At 47.0% G+C, this 17,199-nt stretch overlaps 8 protein-coding genes across 8 annotated transcripts; 4 read left to right on the forward strand and 4 right to left on the reverse strand.

The window, feature by feature from the left end:
* Positions 1–614: 614 nt before the first annotated feature.
* N7469_001123 (uncharacterized protein) lies at positions 615–860 on the reverse strand (the record flags this gene model as incomplete). Its single annotated transcript, XM_056640043.1, has 1 exon — positions 615–860. The coding sequence occupies one exon, from the start codon at positions 858–860 to the stop codon at positions 615–617; it is 246 nt and encodes an 81-aa protein (XP_056505800.1).
* Positions 861–4,010: 3,150 nt separating this feature from the next.
* N7469_001124 (translation initiation factor eIF2B subunit alpha) lies at positions 4,011–5,116 on the reverse strand (the record flags this gene model as incomplete). The annotated part of the gene is made up of 2 exons (XM_056640044.1): positions 4,011–5,013; positions 5,067–5,116. The coding sequence occupies 2 exons, from the start codon at positions 5,114–5,116 to the stop codon at positions 4,011–4,013; spliced, it is 1,053 nt and encodes a 350-aa protein (XP_056505801.1).
* Positions 5,117–5,356: 240 nt separating this feature from the next.
* Positions 5,357–6,925, forward strand: nuf2 (kinetochore-associated Ndc80 complex subunit NUF2; the record flags this gene model as incomplete). Its single annotated transcript, XM_056640045.1, has 4 exons — positions 5,357–5,452; positions 5,523–5,783; positions 5,839–6,753; positions 6,812–6,925. 4 exons carry the CDS (start codon positions 5,357–5,359, stop codon positions 6,923–6,925), a joined length of 1,386 nt encoding a protein of 461 aa, XP_056505802.1.
* A 172-nt stretch (positions 6,926–7,097) lies between these two features.
* On the reverse strand, positions 7,098–7,742 carry N7469_001126 (uncharacterized protein; the record flags this gene model as incomplete). Its single annotated transcript, XM_056640046.1, has 1 exon — positions 7,098–7,742. One exon carries the CDS (start codon positions 7,740–7,742, stop codon positions 7,098–7,100), a length of 645 nt encoding a protein of 214 aa, XP_056505803.1.
* Positions 7,743–8,076: 334 nt separating this feature from the next.
* On the forward strand, positions 8,077–10,745 carry N7469_001127 (AP-3 complex subunit beta; the record flags this gene model as incomplete). Its single annotated transcript, XM_056640047.1, has 3 exons — positions 8,077–8,116; positions 8,194–8,351; positions 8,427–10,745. The coding sequence occupies 3 exons, from the start codon at positions 8,077–8,079 to the stop codon at positions 10,743–10,745; spliced, it is 2,517 nt and encodes an 838-aa protein (XP_056505804.1).
* A 780-nt stretch (positions 10,746–11,525) lies between these two features.
* On the forward strand, positions 11,526–12,666 carry N7469_001128 (serine/threonine-protein phosphatase; the record flags this gene model as incomplete). Its single annotated transcript, XM_056640048.1, has 3 exons — positions 11,526–11,541; positions 11,633–11,866; positions 11,957–12,666. The coding sequence occupies 3 exons, from the start codon at positions 11,526–11,528 to the stop codon at positions 12,664–12,666; spliced, it is 960 nt and encodes a 319-aa protein (XP_056505805.1).
* Positions 12,667–13,084: 418 nt separating this feature from the next.
* On the reverse strand, positions 13,085–13,858 carry N7469_001129 (rho GDP-dissociation inhibitor; the record flags this gene model as incomplete). The annotated part of the gene is made up of 3 exons (XM_056640049.1): positions 13,085–13,215; positions 13,285–13,653; positions 13,765–13,858. 3 exons carry the CDS (start codon positions 13,856–13,858, stop codon positions 13,085–13,087), a joined length of 594 nt encoding a protein of 197 aa, XP_056505806.1.
* Positions 13,859–15,051: 1,193 nt separating this feature from the next.
* N7469_001130 (KilA-N domain-containing protein) lies at positions 15,052–16,745 on the forward strand (the record flags this gene model as incomplete). The annotated part of the gene is made up of 5 exons (XM_056640050.1): positions 15,052–15,112; positions 15,267–15,475; positions 15,552–15,714; positions 15,773–16,661; positions 16,721–16,745. 5 exons carry the CDS (start codon positions 15,052–15,054, stop codon positions 16,743–16,745), a joined length of 1,347 nt encoding a protein of 448 aa, XP_056505807.1.
* Positions 16,746–17,199: the final 454 nt, after the last annotated feature.

Here is a 17,199-nt window from a genome sequence, read left to right on the forward strand (position 1 = left end):
TACTACTGTATGCACATACAACATATAGTTATACATAGTTATGTACCAGGGAGGTCTGGTCTGGCCAGACCTGCCCTACTCTTGAAAACCATTGTCAAGGATGGTCAATAATTTGAATAATTGAATTGAAATACAATGGCTGCTGCTGTCCTCCTGTCGTTCTATACTTCTCACTGCATTGCTAATACTTGCCATGAGCATAACAACTTGGAAGACCTCTATGGTAAAACGCCAAAAAGACCATGCAGACTAAGACCACCGGCATCGGACCCGACCAGATTGAAATAAACAAAGAAAAATAATTCAGAAAAGGAAGAAAAAGAGAGAAAAAACAAAAAGAAAGATAAAGAAAAGGAACAAACAAGCAGATTCGCTCAGGTCATATCCAACCAAGAATACCCACGTCGGAGAACCATCCAGCACTAGCATCCAAACATCAAAGACAATATCCAAACTACCCTCGTCCATGTGCAAACCTGCAAACCACTCTAGGCCAGATGCATCACTGCCCCACAAGATCTCCTGAGACTGGAGATCATACAAGGACTGCATTATCCCCTCCATAACATCTAATCCAGGGCAGTTTAGATCCGATTCCTAGATAAGAAGACCGCTCATTCATCCATTTCCAAGATCTTGGTCTCGTCCCATTCAATTTTGCTCACTGACACGTTTCCGCAATCGATTCGGTTCTCGCTCCAATACCCGATACCGACGACTACCGCGCCGACTAAGAAATCGCCGAAGAGACCAAGACCCAGGCGTTGGGTGTGCGTCGGAGGACGGGAGGCGCCGCTGTCAAGCGGTGTGTAGGGGGTCTCGGATTCGGATTGGAGGTGTGTTAATGGTTGGGCATCCATTTTGGAGATCAATGTAATTTGATGTGATGTATCGGTCTGGTAAAATCAGGTACAGTATCTTTTTTACTTCCACGTTACTACCCGGATTGTAAATGATTGGGGTTTTGTTGGCGGGGAGAAGGAGGGGGGGGGGGGATGATATCCCGGATTCGTGCGGAATGATGATCTCTGGTTTCTTTCGGGTTTAACTTGTTGTTCGAGGTTCCTGATGGATGTCCTGTAGAGAACGTTGGATGAGGAACTGGGGAGCGGGGTTGGGTTTGCGGGGCTATAGATCGCTCGGCCATGAAGGTTTTTCGATGTATTTCAAGTTGATTCGATTCGAGTTCTACGTGGATGAGGTCGGGTGATGTCCAGCTGATTTAGTTGGAGTGGATGACCTTCTGCTAAATCAGTCTACTATATACGGGATACTCTACTCGATATACTCATTGTTTAATAAATGCAATGTCTCTTAAATCGACGATCAGCTGGATGTTGGGGCAGTGTTCCACGAGGCTCGCGGTTGTCCTCATTATAGGAGTGTAGATTGCGCAAGCTTCTGATCTCATACCTCAATTTCCTTCAAGTTTAACCACTTCTACTGGATATTCCTGTTTGCCTTCCCAATCAAACGGAGAAAGACTGTTCGCAAGATTCACTGCGCCCGAGGTATGACACCTGACGCTACTGCATAGTGTGTGATTCTCCGATATCAACGTGCCCTTCTTCATACTAAAAACTTGAATACCAGATTGATATCTATGTACAACCGACAGTCAAGCACGGCGCAAGACACTAGTCACAAACTCTATAAATAAGAGGCTTCGCTCAGCCTAAATCATCACTTCCAGGAATTCCACATGGCTCCAATATCGATCGTTCGGCCACTGGCAGCTCGTACCACAGTGGAGTGCGACAGTCGACTCAGAACGACGACAGTTCAAGAGTTCAATAGACTCTCCACACACTTCCAAATCCTGCAAAGCTCAATCGTAGACGACCGTAAACACTAATTCTCATTGAAGGGGTAATATCTTCCTTTCCCCCACTATTATTCCCACTTAAGCAACCGAGCACAAGAACAAGCCGCGATCGCCAGGGCGACCCAAGCCCCTCAGAGATCACGAGCCCGTCAGCCCTCAACTTACTCTCAAGCCCTAATTCCCAGAACAACTTTGAGGACCCGAAGTAATTTTGACCAGCAGACCCTGAACCGTCTCCAGTGGAGCCCTTCTTTGTGTCTGAAGGACTCTGCGGCGTCCAGGAACCCCGCATCATTGTACTTCAAGTTGCATCGATTGGGCCCCGAGAGTACGCTTAATGGCCGGAATCCGATACACGATTATCTCGTATTGGCTGGAAACTCTCGGAGATGACCCTGTCAGGCCCTCTTGGATTTTGTCGGTCGAGTTGGGTTTAAAACCCTACATGAGTTGTTCGTTGAGGTGTGGCAACGATTATTCCATCCCCGTCTTCAATTTCACTTTGATAAGATAGTATTGTCCTACATTTTGGTCCTATTTCTACAGGACTACTGCACACTGATCATAAGTACTGGAATTAAGAGTCCTGTCATCAAATCAGCGAGATATCGGTGAATTTCCTCCGCCTCGTCTACCACTTCACCGACTTCGCCGTTTGCCCCTCGTAAAATGGCCACTTTGTGGGTATTCGTAGTTCTCGGATACCTACTGCTTTATGCCTTTGCTGCGATGCAAACGCAGGATCTGTACACGCTTTTTTCGAATCAGATCACGACCTGAAGATACTAAACTGTGTCTCGGACTGGTTGGCCCACAGGATATCATGCTCCTCCGGACCAAAATAATCAGTAGTACTGATTCACGAGATGTGCCGACCATTGAGTGACGACAATGGATATACAATCGTTCTCGTTTTCAAATCCCCAAACAAAACAACGACATGTCACTATTTCTCCCTACGACTATGACCTGATGTCATTGATGAAGATGATACCCGGATGGACAAATACTAGTTCAGATGGATATTTGAACGCCCAATTACTTTCTATGATTTATGATAACGATGCCATGACAATGGGGGTTGACAAAATCACTGGGGCACACTTCGTCCCTGAAGAGATCATTGGTGAAATGTTCAGGTTCACTTTGGAATTTCTCAATGATGTATAGTCGCCAGTTTTGAATCATTCCAAGCACTAAGTGTCCATCTGAATCGTAGATACTAGGATGCAAGCTAGCACTTCTTGTCTCGACAAAAGAATAATAGAGACAAAAATAAATCGATTCAATCACTGGTAATATCGAGACTGATTCTTGAATAACTTTCAAAGAACCCTGGATATTCAAGTGAAGTCATTCAAATATTTTATCATGTGGTCTCCTCAGATGGAAAATAAGGCCTAATCTATACGGGGTCGAAACGTTACGGAATTTTTCTCACTGAGCGGGGTAGTCGTAGTGCCACACTGCTTCAAGGATGTGAGGTTTCATTGTTACATATTCTGTGATAATTTTGTTTTCATTTATCTAAATCTGACCTCGGATGTGGCTGTGAAGGATCAAAGAGAAATGTGAAAGAATCCAGTGTACAGCTTGCTACGAACCAAGATAGAAATACAACAGAAAACCGCAAAAGCATCATAAATTAGAGACATATTGAAAGAAATACCCCTCCTCCTTTCCTCAAAGGAAGTAAAAGTATCAAAAAGTGGCAAAGAACCGGAGATGATGGCTCTGAGGCTGATCCGGATACGTTATGGATGGCGTCAAGTCGAATCGGAGCAGAGTCAAGGTTGAGTAGTCTCCAGACAATGCTGGTTTACTTCTGCTATGCAGTACTTGATGCTATACAGAGAAAGGTACAGGAGAATATAAATCAACCGATGGCCCTGTGCGAGATCCCACCAAGAGCTTATACCAGAATACTAGTACCATACTAGTTTTCTACTAGGGTAGTAGTCCTTATTTGGGCGATAAGGCTATCGTTCAAATACTAATTATTGAAGTTAAGAGTATATGCCAGCTGCAAGCCGGTAGAGAAAGATACAACAGTCATTCCAAATCATGTCATCTATTTCGTAAAGAATCTTTTCATCTCAGCTCAAAGGTACAAAAAGGCCGGAGCGAAGCCCTCTCAATAAGAGCATGAGTCAAGCTCCCATTTAGCGTCCATAGAATTCCCTTTTTAGAACCAAATTTTGATAAGTTCCTCACTGACTGCACTAGGTGTCAGAACACCGCTGTCAGTAATCAAAGCCGAGATCAGATGCGGAGGAGTGAAATCCACTGAATCACAAAGTGGCAGTTCAATCGGCCGATCCGCGCTTGCATCGGCAGATTGCTTGCTTTGTTCGGCAATGTCTTCTTCAGACCTGAATTCAATGACATGTTGCTCGATCGGTAGATCATACTGGCCAAGCGGGTAAAGACGAACGAACTTATGGCTCTCTGCCACACAGTAGAACGGTTTCCCAATAGCCTTGGCCAGCAGACCAATCTGATAGGTACCCATGCGGGAGACAATACCTCCGTTCTCCACAACACCTTCAGCACCAACAATAACCATGTCTGCCTTTCCGAGGGCATACGCCACTGCTGACTCGGGAATTGTTGATACTGGCACACCCTTTGCTCTCAGTGCACGCACCGTTTCCATACCCTCTGGTTCACCAGATGGCTCCTCAATATTCTTGCTAATCGACGACAGAACATAGATAACTCTGAATCGCACTGCCGAAGGGCCTCCCTCTTCGTCAGCCGCTTTTTGTAACAAAGATGCGACAGCTCTGGATCCACCGTTTGTGAGCACTGTGCAACCGTCGCGAATGAAGCCTCGTCCAAATGCCACAATCTTCTCTCGACTTTCCTTGGCACGCCGAATAAACAATCGTCCATTAGACAGAAGGTGTGTCCGGATAGCCTTGAAGTCCCCAGCGGGTCCCAGCTGCCCAGGTCGTTGTAATGTGGTAATCAGATATCGCTGGAAAAGATCGGTTCCGGCCGAGAGACCAATTGGGTTGGGAATGGCTTTTTTTAGGTGGGCGGTAGATTTCTCCAAAAGGTCAAGGGTTTCTGAGATTGTTGAGGATGGCTCATGTGTGAGAAGAAGCACGAGAGCTTCAATAGCCGCAATGGGCATAGTGAGGTCAGGGTCGGAGCGTAGCAGCTCATTGTATGTTGCGACGATGCTATAATGAGGTTAGCTATGTCGCAGATACTCTCAAAAACTGATGTATCTTACTCGAACGGCTTCACACCGGCCTGAGCCGTGCCTTCGGTGGTTGTCGCCATGATTGTATAGACAAAGAAGCTTCCGATGTGAGGAAAGAGTCATGATTTCTTTGGAGAGTTTGTCGTGTTTGCATACCCATTCCCCGCGCTAACCTAATTTGGAAAGGCGGAAAGGGCGATTGTTTACTTGGGAGAAGAGGCCCGCACATCACAACAACAATCTTTCTGGGCATTCTCTGTGATTGTTTTAATCTGATCCTTGAACCCAGTTCGGACTAATCACTCCGCTGGCCAAAAACTATGGCGTACAACAGTCGGATGAGCATGGCTGGCTCTCAGCAGCAGCATCACAATCGGCGCAAGAAAGAAGATGATAATGACGCACTAATGCGCTTGGTAAGTCGCACTTCTAGCGCGAGCTGAATATTTAGGGTATCATGGACACACATCGCTAACTGAATGGCAGCCCGATAAAGAAATCGCAGGATGTATCAACGATATTGGAATTCCTTTCAGTCCCTCTGATCTCGCCAAACCCAATCCCCAGCAAATTCAGATGGTTTTTGAATGGTTTGCGGAGCTTCTCATGAACACTACGCGCGAGACTGTTGAACCGGCGATGCATGTAGCTGCAGAGGATGTCTGCGGCGACTACCCGGATATTGTTCCTAATGACACGCGAAATCTCATGGGTTTCTTCGTGAATGTCCGAAAGCTTTTAGCAGAGGTATTGAGCCCCTGTCCTTCTCGTTGACCATCAAATCAGTATTAACTGTTTCAAGTGCGGTGTCAACGACTTCACATTCACCGACCTGACCAAGCCCACCCACGACCGATTGGTCAAGATTTTTTCCTATCTCATTAATTTCGTGCGATTCCGTGAATCGCAAGCCCCCGTGATTGACGAGCACTTCAACAAGACCGAAAGGACCAAATCGCGAATTGAGACCTTGCACATGGAAAACCAAGAGATGGAGCAGCGCCTGGCAGAGATGCGACGAGATCAACAAGCCAACGAGGCCCAAGTACGCGAAAAAGTAGCACGGAATGATGAGCTGAAAGCTCGTCTATTGGAGCTTCGCCGGGAGCAAACAAGGGTCGCAGACCATCTCGAAAGAGTTAAATCGGAACGATCGCGTCGGCAACAACAATTAGAGGAGAAGACTGAAAAAACCGTTCGCACTCGACAAGAGGCCGAAAAACTTCGACCATACGTTCTAGAATCTCCGGCGACATTACAATCCTCATTAACAGAGCTAGCGGAGAACTTGATGCGCGAAAAAGCACAGATTGATGCAATGGAGAAACGAGCTAGGGCGCTCCAGACCTCATCGGATACATTCACTGTGGTTTCGAACGATGTGCAGGCATGTGTGAAATTACTTGACGAAATTGCGACAGAATTGCAGAAAGAAGAGGAAGAGGAATCACATGCTGCTCGTAATAAGGAGGCTATATCGGACAGGGGTAATAGTGTACGGGAAGTTGAGCAGACCGAGCATCTCCTCCAGCGTCAACTCTCTCGTCTGAACGATCGAATCGAACAACTTCGCAGGAATGCGCAGGAGAAGGCTGAGATCGCACAAGCTCGGATGGAAGAGCTCCGCAATGTTCAAAAACAACTGCGCGAGGAGCGTGCGGAGAAGCAACGTGATATGGAAAGGAGACGTATTCGTATCGAGCAAACAGAAAAGAAGGTAAGGCTGGAATTTAATCAGCATTTTCTAAAGGTTTATCTGCTAACCGATCATCTAGATGGCTGATCTTAAAGAAAACATCGAAAGCGAAATCCAGTCAGCCCATGATCAATACCTCAAACTGGAGTCACATATCAAACTCTACATCACGGAGATGGAGAAGTCGCTTTGAGGAAAAGAGAATCTTTGGCTTGTTTTCTTTATTTGTTTATTTGGGACAGGAGTTCAACGGTGCGCTCTAGGATACCCGGGCAGTGTATAAATTTATTTTATGGAGTTCGATCATATTGCAATTTCCCTTGGCTCCTGTTTGGAGGTCATCAATTCATTCGTCCTATTAATTTTCATGTATATGTACCAAATTTGAACCATCGTTCGGCAACTCGCCTGACAGAGACAGCATGTCCACCCCAGGCTCCACTATCATCCCGGATTCGCAGAGAGCCATTTAGTAGAGGGACCTGCGTATTCCATAGTCTTGCACCCCAGTCCGAGCTCGAAGGGTCTACCGCATTAGAACATTCACAAAGCATCAGCCCGATTCCTGCGTGGTAGGCACTCTCGACTGCAGTAGCAAACGTTCTTGACAGCCCTTGTGCAGAGAACTCGGTCGTTGTTGTATGTAGAGCCACGAGATCCAAGATTGCAAGAACTTGGGGTTTATCGAATTGATCCATTTCCAGGGACTTCTCAGAACCAGGAATCAATGGCAAAATTGCAAGGTAAGCTCGAAGACTCTCTAGTGAAGGACAGAAGGCTAATTGAATCTTGCTCGAGTTGGCCAATAACCCGATGGTTTTCGTAAGTAGATCATGACGGGTTTCAACATTCGAGTCGGATTGGTTTCGAGTAGCAGCAGATAATTGCACGAGAAATTCAGTCCTCGTCCCACAGACAATAAGACGAGTTGTTAGACTAGTCTTGAGGAGGTGTTGTAGTAGATCCGTGACTAGTAGTTCAGAGAGCACGACTATTGGTGTAGATGCCATAACTAGTATCTTGATAAATATCCTCTGGGTGATCAATTATCGTAGAACCTCAATTTGTACCTTGTCAAATAGTCCAAGACCGAGGAAGCTTGAAGTCTGGTCATGATCTGAGGAAGCGAGCTTTAAAAGAACTCGACATTCGAGGAGAAGAAATCGAAGAGAAAGAAAATAAAACTGGCCGAGGGAGATGCTTGGAAATCGCGGAAGATCGCCTCTTCCGCGGAGGTCACGCACCTCCTCCGCCTTCGTTCCCCCCACTTGACCTTCCAACCATCTTCCTTCGGCCAATTCTCGTGTCTCTTGGATTTGGGCCCTCTTGGGGACTGGAAGAAAGATGGAGACTATTTCAAGGATATCCTCGATGCTGGAGACAGGTAAGCCGGGCACCTGATTCCCCGCGCGCGCGTCGCCTCGATATGGAACTGACTGTGTGTCTTCACTGTGCGCATAGCTCGAGAGCTCACTTTAGAGGCTGCCCAATCCGCCGCAAGCAATCGAAGCTCGAAGACCGATTTTTCGTCACGGACATATAGTGTTCCACATATTAAGAAGCTCCTAGATAGTCGTCATGAGAAGGAAACCCTGGATGGTTTGCGGAGAGTCATTTCGGTACGGCGATAACATGATGACCACTGGCTTTTTATCTTGAGAAACGACTGTTAACATGGTTGCAACATTTTCTAGCTAATGTACCGCTCCGAACCCTCATTCGATTTCTTCCCGGCCGTCGTCAAAAATGCAGCAAGCGCCAATCTCGAGATTAAGAAATTGGTTTACATTTACCTGGTTCACCATGCGGAAGCTGAACCGGACATGGCGCTTCTGTCCATCAACGCGATCCAGAAGTCCTTGACCGATCAGAATCCTCAAGTACGAGTAATGGCACTGCGGACAATGTCTGGAATACGGGTACCGGTCATCAGCCAGATCGTATCATTGGCCATCAAACGAGGATGTGGTGACATGAGTCCTCATGTGCGCAAGGCTGCTGCATTGGCCATCCCCAAGTGTTATCGTCTGGACCCTAATACGCTACCGCAGCTGACTGGTTATATTTCAACCCTTCTTGGTGATACTCAATATTTTGTTGTGGGCCCTGCGGTTGCTGCGTTTCTGGAAGTCTGTCCCGAAGATATTAGCTTGATCCATAAACATTATCGCAGCCTAGTTAAAAAACTGGTTGATATGGATGAATGGAGCCAGCTGGCTACTCTCCGTCTGTTGACTTTCTACGCCCGAAAATGCTTCCCTCATCGGACTCAAAAGGTAAAAGCAGAAGTTTCGAAACCCTTCTACGAAGATGAAACAATGGTCCAAGATGGTCCAGATGAGGATGATAGTCATGAGGTACCACTGATTGATCCTGATCTCGAGCTTCTGCTCCGAGCATCCAAGCTGTTACTCCAAAATCGCAACTCAGCCGTCATTGTCAGCGTCGTTCGTTGTTTCCTCTACCTTGCACCTTCAGAGTACCTCGTCTCTGCTATCGGCCCGCTGGTGGCTCTACTTCGAAGTCCACAAGACATACAGCTTATTGCTCTTTACAATATTGTTGCTGTCGCCTTAAGGGACCCCAAGCCATTTACGAGATATATTTCACATTTTCTTATTCATGCTAACGATCCTCCGCATATCTGGCGCCTCAAGCTGGAAGTTATGACGATAATTTTCCCCTATTGTGGGAAGCATTGGAAGAGCGTGGTCATCAGTGAACTTGAGCATTTTTCTAAGGGCACTGATCCGGACTTGGTTCGGGAGAGTGTTCGAGCTATTGGTCGCTGTGCGCAAGGAGATACTTCTACTGCTTCTCTGTGTCTTCGCATTCTTCTAGGCCAGATCTCGAGCCTGGATGGAAATCTCGTTTCCGAGTCTCTTACTGTCATCCGTCACCTGATTCAGCAGGACCCTACCTCGCATAAACAGACCGTCATCCAACTCATCACACACCTTGGAACAACAACTAATCCTGACGCCCGGGCCACCATCATTTGGTTGGTTGGCGAGTTTGCGGGAGAGAACCCTGGACATAACATCGCGCCGGATGTTCTCCGCATCTTGATTAAAAGCTTTGCCAATGAGCCAGAGGTCGTGAAGCAACAGATTGTGCTACTTGGCGCAAAAGTATATCTTCACCATCTGCTGCAAAACCCATCCAAAGAGCCAAAAGATACAGAGTCTACATCTGCGTCTGAACGCCCTGCAACGATCGAACAGGAAATTCGTAATGAATGGACTGAAGAGCGAGAGGAAGAGAGGAAACAAACAGACAACAGCCTTGATGTGCAAGAAAACGACAAAGGAGAGATTGAGGCAAAAGAAGAGGGAGAGGATCGCATTACTTTGCTCTGGCGATACATTCTCCTCCTTGCTCGCTACGACACCTCGTACGATCTACGTGATCGAGCACGCCTCTATAAAGCCCTCCTCGCCAGCCCTTCTACGACTCAATTAGCCAATCTTCTACTCTTAGCACCAAAGCCTGTGCCCCATACACCAAGCCCATCGGAAACCCGCAAGGACTTGCTTATTGGAACTGCAACACTTGTTGTAGGCTCTGAAGCTGGCTATCATGGTCTCCGGGGCTATATGAACCTGCCAGGCTGGGTTGAGTTGGGACAAGAACCCGATCCCAGCCTCCGAAAGGAAGAAGCTAAGGCCGAGGAACCATCGACCCTTCAAGCTTCTTTGACTGCAGGTGAGCGTCTAGACAAAGCACTTCGCCAACATCAAGCCAATGTTCCCCCTCGCGGACATAATGGCTCGGCTGCACCCGGTGGTGCCATCGGAAAGAAGAACTTGAGTCAATGGCTTGATGAAGAGGAAGAGTCGGAGACGGAGAGCGAGTCCGAAACTGACTCTGAAGAGGAGACTGATTCAGAGGAGGAATCTGGCTCGGAAGAAGAAACCGACTCTGAAGATGAAGAAGATGATACTGATTCCGAGAGCGAGGCTGTACATAAAGAGGCGCGACAGTTGCTTACACAATCGAGGCCAAAGCCTTAGGTCTCGGGCTTGATGAATCGTTCAAGATTTCTGATGATAATTGGTTCCAATATTTAGTACTAGTACTAAAACTATGCATACATTCATGGCGGCTTAATATACTATATTAGTACCACTCCTCCAGGATACTTGACGATAGTTAGCCTACTACACTAGTAGTGTATACATACTGTATAACTAGTAGTATTATACATACTAGCATGACATCAATGTCAATGGATTGAAAAACCAAATAATTCTCAAGCCAAGCCAAAACCCACCAGTAGTATAGGGTACTGCGGTAGCTTCTACAATGAACTATACCTTTTGAAAACTAGTCATGTCAAAATTCCAATACTCGAAGATCAAAAGTAAATCATTAAATGTCCACACGTGACAGCCATACTACCTTAGGCGGCCCCAAGCGGCAGAACGCGGCTCACCCCGAGGTGTCCAACTGCACCGAGCCTTCCACGCAGATCTCTCTAAGTTGAGAGCGCAATTGTTGAGGTGCGGATTTGCTTCATATCATGATGCCCGCTACTCACCAGCGGACCAAATTAATCCTTCGTTGAACTCTCGCTCTACATCATCCGAGTCCGATTCTCTGTGCCGAGCTATCTCTCCCTCAGCACTCCACAGAGAACCCCTCCGCATTCACCGCAACCTTTCCCCAACAGCTCCATTACCTTGTTTGGCAGATTCTGATACGCCACCGGTGTGAATCGTTCATTCATTTATTTCGAGGATAGAAAGGAAAATAAAGAAATCATTTATCGTGCATTTGCACGACTCGCCGCAATGCCGGGCCTTCCAAGTAAGTGTGAAGTGCCATGATTGGAGTTGGGATTCAATGCTTGGCATTTTTCGAACGATATATGGGAAATCGATACTGATGGTTGAGATAGGAACCATTGATCTGGATGAGTGTATCGAGCGACTGTACAACAAAGAGCTACTCGCTGAGTCGGTGATTGAGGCGATTTGTGCGAAAGCCAAGGAATTGCTGATGAAGGAAAGCAATGTGGTTCATATCCAGGCACCCGTCACGGTTGTTGGAGACATTCATGGCCAATTCTTCGACTTACTAGAGATCTTCCGGATTGGTGGCTTTTGTCCGAATACCAATTACCTCTTTCTTGGTTAGTTTCAGACCCATGGATATATCCAAAATCTCTTATATGTATTGGTTCATGGGCAAAAAGTGACTGACATTCATTGACGTTGAACAGGAGATTATGTAGATCGTGGATTATTCAGCGTGGAAACCATCACTTTACTCATCTGTCTCAAATTACGATACCCCCAACGAGTTCACCTTATTCGCGGCAATCACGAATCTCGCGGCGTCACACAGTCATATGGCTTCTATACCGAATGTGCGCGCAAATACGGCAATGCCAACGTATGGCACTACTTTACAGACATGTTTGATTACCTGACCTTGAGCGTGGTCATTAATGATGAGATCTTCTGTGTTCATGGTGGTCTTTCCCCCTCTATCCATTCAATTGATCAAATCAAGATTCTCGATCGTTATCGGGAAATTCCACATGAGGGCCCCATGGCCGATCTTGTTTGGTCAGATCCCGACCCAGACCGTGATGAATTTTCTCTATCACCTCGCGGAGCTGGCTATACATTTGGTGCACAAGTGGTTCGGAAATTCTTAGAAGTCAACAATATGTCTCACATCCTACGGGCTCATCAACTTTGCAACGAAGGCTATCAGGTCCTCTTCGATGATCGGCTTAGCACGGTCTGGAGTGCACCCAATTATTGTTATCGCTGTGGGAACCTCGCAAGTGTGCTTGAGGTAGGGGACAAAATGCAGCGATACTTCAATATTTTTGACGCAGCCCCCGAGAACGACGTACATCGAAGCGAGCAGCAGGCCCAACAGAACAGGGATTCTCAGCCGACGATTGACTATTTCTTGTGATACCCCTGAGTTTTCTTATCTCATTTTTTTTTCTTCGCATTTAATTTTTTTGGTTACAATTGCACTGTACAGGAGTTTGGGGAAGGGTAGAAAAATACGAACTGCACATTACAATTCACTGAACATCGCTCCTATCTTTGAAAATAAAATGAGGCGAAACCGAACAAACAGGAAATAATAAGCAAATGCTTTGCAATAAGGACAGAGAGAAAAAAGAGTTTGAGAAAAAAAAATCAACAAATCGACACGGTAAGAAGACAGGGCTTGTATGTGCGCAATGTATGTTCACAAACTGTGCAGTGTAAGGTCCAGAATCCGGGCCATCTCTACCGGACTTTTGGTATCAAGGAAATTCGTCACGCTTGGAAGCAAGAGGCCGCTCACTGAAGTCAAGAGAAGTCCAAGAATAACCCATCGATTACCAGTCCTTAGTGATATCAAAAGCCCACTCAAACTGAAGGAAAGTGTGATCATCATCATCGACGAAGCGGGAGGTAGCATTGTAGTGGCCACGAGCCAGCATGCCTGAGGGGGCCTCCTCCTCCTGGACTATTGAAAAGGTTAGTTTCCCGACGAGGAGGAAAGTCAATGGTTTACTTGGCAGGATTGTATACGTACATTCCTTCACGTAGAGGGGCTTGACGGTGGTACTAGGCGCAAAGCTACCGAGCATTTCCTCGTCCTTGCTCACGCGAATACCCTTGCGCTTAACGGCATGAACGTACTTCAGACCGCTGAGAACCTCATGGTTGACCTGGAAAGTCACCTTGATCTTGAATTTGGCACCTTCCTTGATGGTGAAGGGCTTATTCTTGAGGGTTTCTACGGATTCCGGGGTAGATAGGTCGATTACGACGTCTTCACGGCCGGCGACGACCAGAGCAAGTGACTTGATGACGCACTTGGGGTCATTGGGCTGGCCGATGGGTTCACCGGCGTTCAACCCCAAAGAAGCCTTCCAGCGGTTCATGGCCTCATCGTCCTTGTCTGTATAGGGTTGATTGAATGTTAGGCAATGTGGAGTAAGATAAACAGTGATAATTATATGAATTGTATTGAGATTGAAAGGCAGAAGAGTGGAATTGAAGAGAAACTCACCAAGCTCCTGGTATTCCTGAAGAGTCTTCTTCTCACCGACCTTGAAACCCTCGGTCTTGGTGGCAGCGAGATCGTCATCGTGGTGGTCGGCCATTGTGGTTATCGTTTGTTGTTTTGATAGCGGGGCAGGATGAGGGGGGAAGTAGTAGTTCAACCAAGGAATCGAGAGTGGACACCGAAGGAGGAGAGAGTAAACAGGGGGAAGTCGGGCCGCCTACAGGGGAAAATGAATGATGAAGAGAGGAAAAGAGGAGAAATTGAAGAAATCGAGGAAGAGAAAAGGAGTCGCAGGAAGAGTCTCCTGACAGTTCGATGGTGGGGTTGGAAAGGCGGTGGGAGGAGGGGCGAGGCTATTCGGGATTGTCTTTACGGAGTATAGTGAGATGTACTAGTGAACGAGTTTAAAATCCACTCGAGGTGCATGCGAGGTGTAATGCAAGCTTATTTTATCTGTACATGGCAGCAAGTGCAGTGCAGTTCTACACTCTGTTGTACATTCAACGTGATCAATGCAAACGGAGTCCTGTAGTTGCTTTAATGTACTTTTTACTATACATGAGACAAGACTTGGATGGGCTAAGCTCCTTGCCCTAAATACTTACTTACATAGTACACGTAGGATACACGTAGCTCCAAGAGAGTATGAGCCATTGGCCGAGTGATAAAGGGAGACCTGAGAGAGGACAAGGAATTGACAATGGAATTGAAGTACAGTACTGTTTCAACGAGAATACTTGAAAAATTATACCCTAGACATATAATTATCACTCTCCCCCATCATTTTATATATCATAATTTATTGTTGATGAACTGGTCAATCCCCAAGAATGCGAGAGGTCACGGGGCCAACGCCCCGTCCCAACAGTGTCGTATTGATGTGACTGTATTGCCCTTGCATTGTCCAATCAAATACCATACATACATAACTGAGACAATACCAAACCGGACCATCCCGGAATCAGACAAGTGCCATTACACTCCCCCAGTTGAGGGTTGTAATTATTCCATCGCGCGCTCTTCTCCCCTGATCGCCTTTTTCGATCTTACACGTTCAAAAAAAGTCATTCTGCGGCTTTCGAGTTTGGTTTTTCGTCCTATTTGATTCGATTTGGATCTTAAATTCGATCGTTGATTCTTTGTTTCGGTTGATAAATCCGAACTCGTGACCTCATTTGGCGACGCGCCTGCAACGTGGCCGTGGGCGCATCTCATTTCTTTCCCGCTGGAACTCTTCCCACCTTCGATTAAGACATCTTCCCTGTTGCCATCCCGTCGTCATCGCCCACCATGTCGCGATCCCTCCCTAAAAAGCATAACCCTCACATTCTCGCGGATGCCTCTCCGACCTGTAAGTCTCACCTTCGATGTTCCCCAGAGGCGCGGTCGCGCAAATGGCGCATGCGCGCGTCTGCGACTCTTTCTCTCCTCTTCCTTCTCTCCTCTCGATAACTGTCTCACCTCGATCATCGCTAATCTCAATCATCTTACTTTGCACTCACTAGATGATGATTTGCTGTCGCGCCGTCGCCTTGGCAAGACCAACTTGTCCGTTAAGCCCGGCCAAATTGGTACTTCCAATGCCACCAAGCCCGAAAACCTGGGCCTCTTTGAGTATGCCCATTTGCGGGCTCCCTTGCCCAAGGATCTGAAGGGATCTGAGATCTTCCCTTCTCACAACTCTGCACAGCACCCCGAGACTTATTTCCTTATGGTAAGCGGCTTGATCCGATTGTGTCTATCCATGACCCATCAAACCAGTCACTAATCAAGTCATCTACGGTGAATAGCGGAGGAGCAAGGATGGTTTCGTGAGCGCAACTGGAATGTTCAAGATCGCTTTCCCATGGGCCAAGACCGATGAGGAGAAGGCCGAGCGGGACTACCTGAAGTCGCGCGAGTACACCAGCCAAGAGGAAGTTGCCGGCAATGTCTGGATTTCACCTCTGTTTGGTTAGTTATATATTCTTATGCGGAGTATTACTGGCGCATGCTGACCACAATCTTCTAGCCCTTGAGCTTTCTCGAGAATACAAGATGTACGACTGGGTTCGTGCCCTATTGGATCCCACCGATATCGTCCAGAGCCCATCCAGCGCGAAGAAGCACATTACTCCGCCTCCCAAATTCGAGTTCCCCGAGGAAGACTCTACTCCTTCCCAGCGCAGTCGCAGCCGTCGTTCAGTCTCTCCCAGCAAGAAATCTTCCACATCTCCGCGCAAGTCTCGCCAGAATCGCCCGGTCAAAGATGTCCTTAGCACTCCCTCAACTACCGCTGCTAACAACAGCCTTCAAGAGGCACTCGCGACCACTGTCTCCCTGGAGACTGATGAGCCAAACGGTGTTATTGAAACTGTGGAACAAATCGAGGTCAAGACAAGCGGATCACCAGAGAAGAAGACCCGGGGTCGCAAGTCCAAGAAGGCTGTTGCTGAAGCTGAGGCTGAGGCCGAGGTCGAGGAAGAAGTAAAGGAGAAGGAAGTCAAGAAGGAAGAGAAGAAATCCGAGAAGAAAAAGAAGAAGGATACCAAGGAGAAGGAGGCCGAGCAGCAGGACGTTACTTCGGCCGACCCAACAGACAAAGATGTTACCACAGCCCAGACCACCGTTTCGCTTGATGTGCCGATCAGCCTCCCAGAGGTTCCCTCAGCTGCCGAAACACAAGAGATGATCGCCAAAGCCCAAGAGATGGTTGAGGATGCCATTAAGAACCAGGCAACAGATGGATTGTCACTCGTTACGGGCACAAAGAAGCGCAAGCCCACTGACGAGGATGATGAGGAGACTGCCGCGGAAGCCGCACAGCGAACAAAGAAAGCTAAGGTTTTGGAAGAGAAGCTCAAGCGCGAGCGTGTGCGCAACCGCGCATTGTTTGGTGTCTCGGCGGCTTTTGCTCTTGCGTGAGTTTATCCCTCGTCTTTGATGTTGTACCGATGTTCTTTGCTAATAAATCATATAGTGCTTCTATTCCTTACTTCTTCTAGGCCAGTCGCCCAGAATGAACCTGGAGTGAATGAACATGACATGGCATTTTTAGATGCATTATCTGTAAATCTTTCACTCCAGGAATATCCTACCTCATTTCATTTATCTTTGATACCGCCTCGCCTCTGAATGTTACCAGGTTGATGCTTGACGCCAAACAGGAACATTCCATTCAATCGCGATCCCCAATTTCTAAATCCCCCCCCCCCCTCCCATTCCCCTTGTCGTTATGATAAATATCTTCCTCGCCTCTTCTTCACTGTTGTGTACTTGATTCAAACATCACTTTTTTCTAATATCCTGTTTCTTACACCCTTGCTTGCGAGACTTAACCATCTCCGCATTCGTTTACTACTAAAGAGACCCATGTTGAATTTATTCCCTCCGAACCCCTCCGAATATCCTCTCCCTCTCTCTCTGATACCAAATATTCCAATACTTTCTTTTCTTTTG

The sequence above is a fragment of the Penicillium citrinum genome (genome assembly GCF_028827155.1).
Source record: "Penicillium citrinum strain IBT 23319 chromosome Unknown utg000001l:1.0-4955037.0:1.0-4956770.0, whole genome shotgun sequence".
Lineage (NCBI taxonomy): Eukaryota > Fungi > Ascomycota > Eurotiomycetes > Eurotiales > Aspergillaceae > Penicillium > Penicillium citrinum.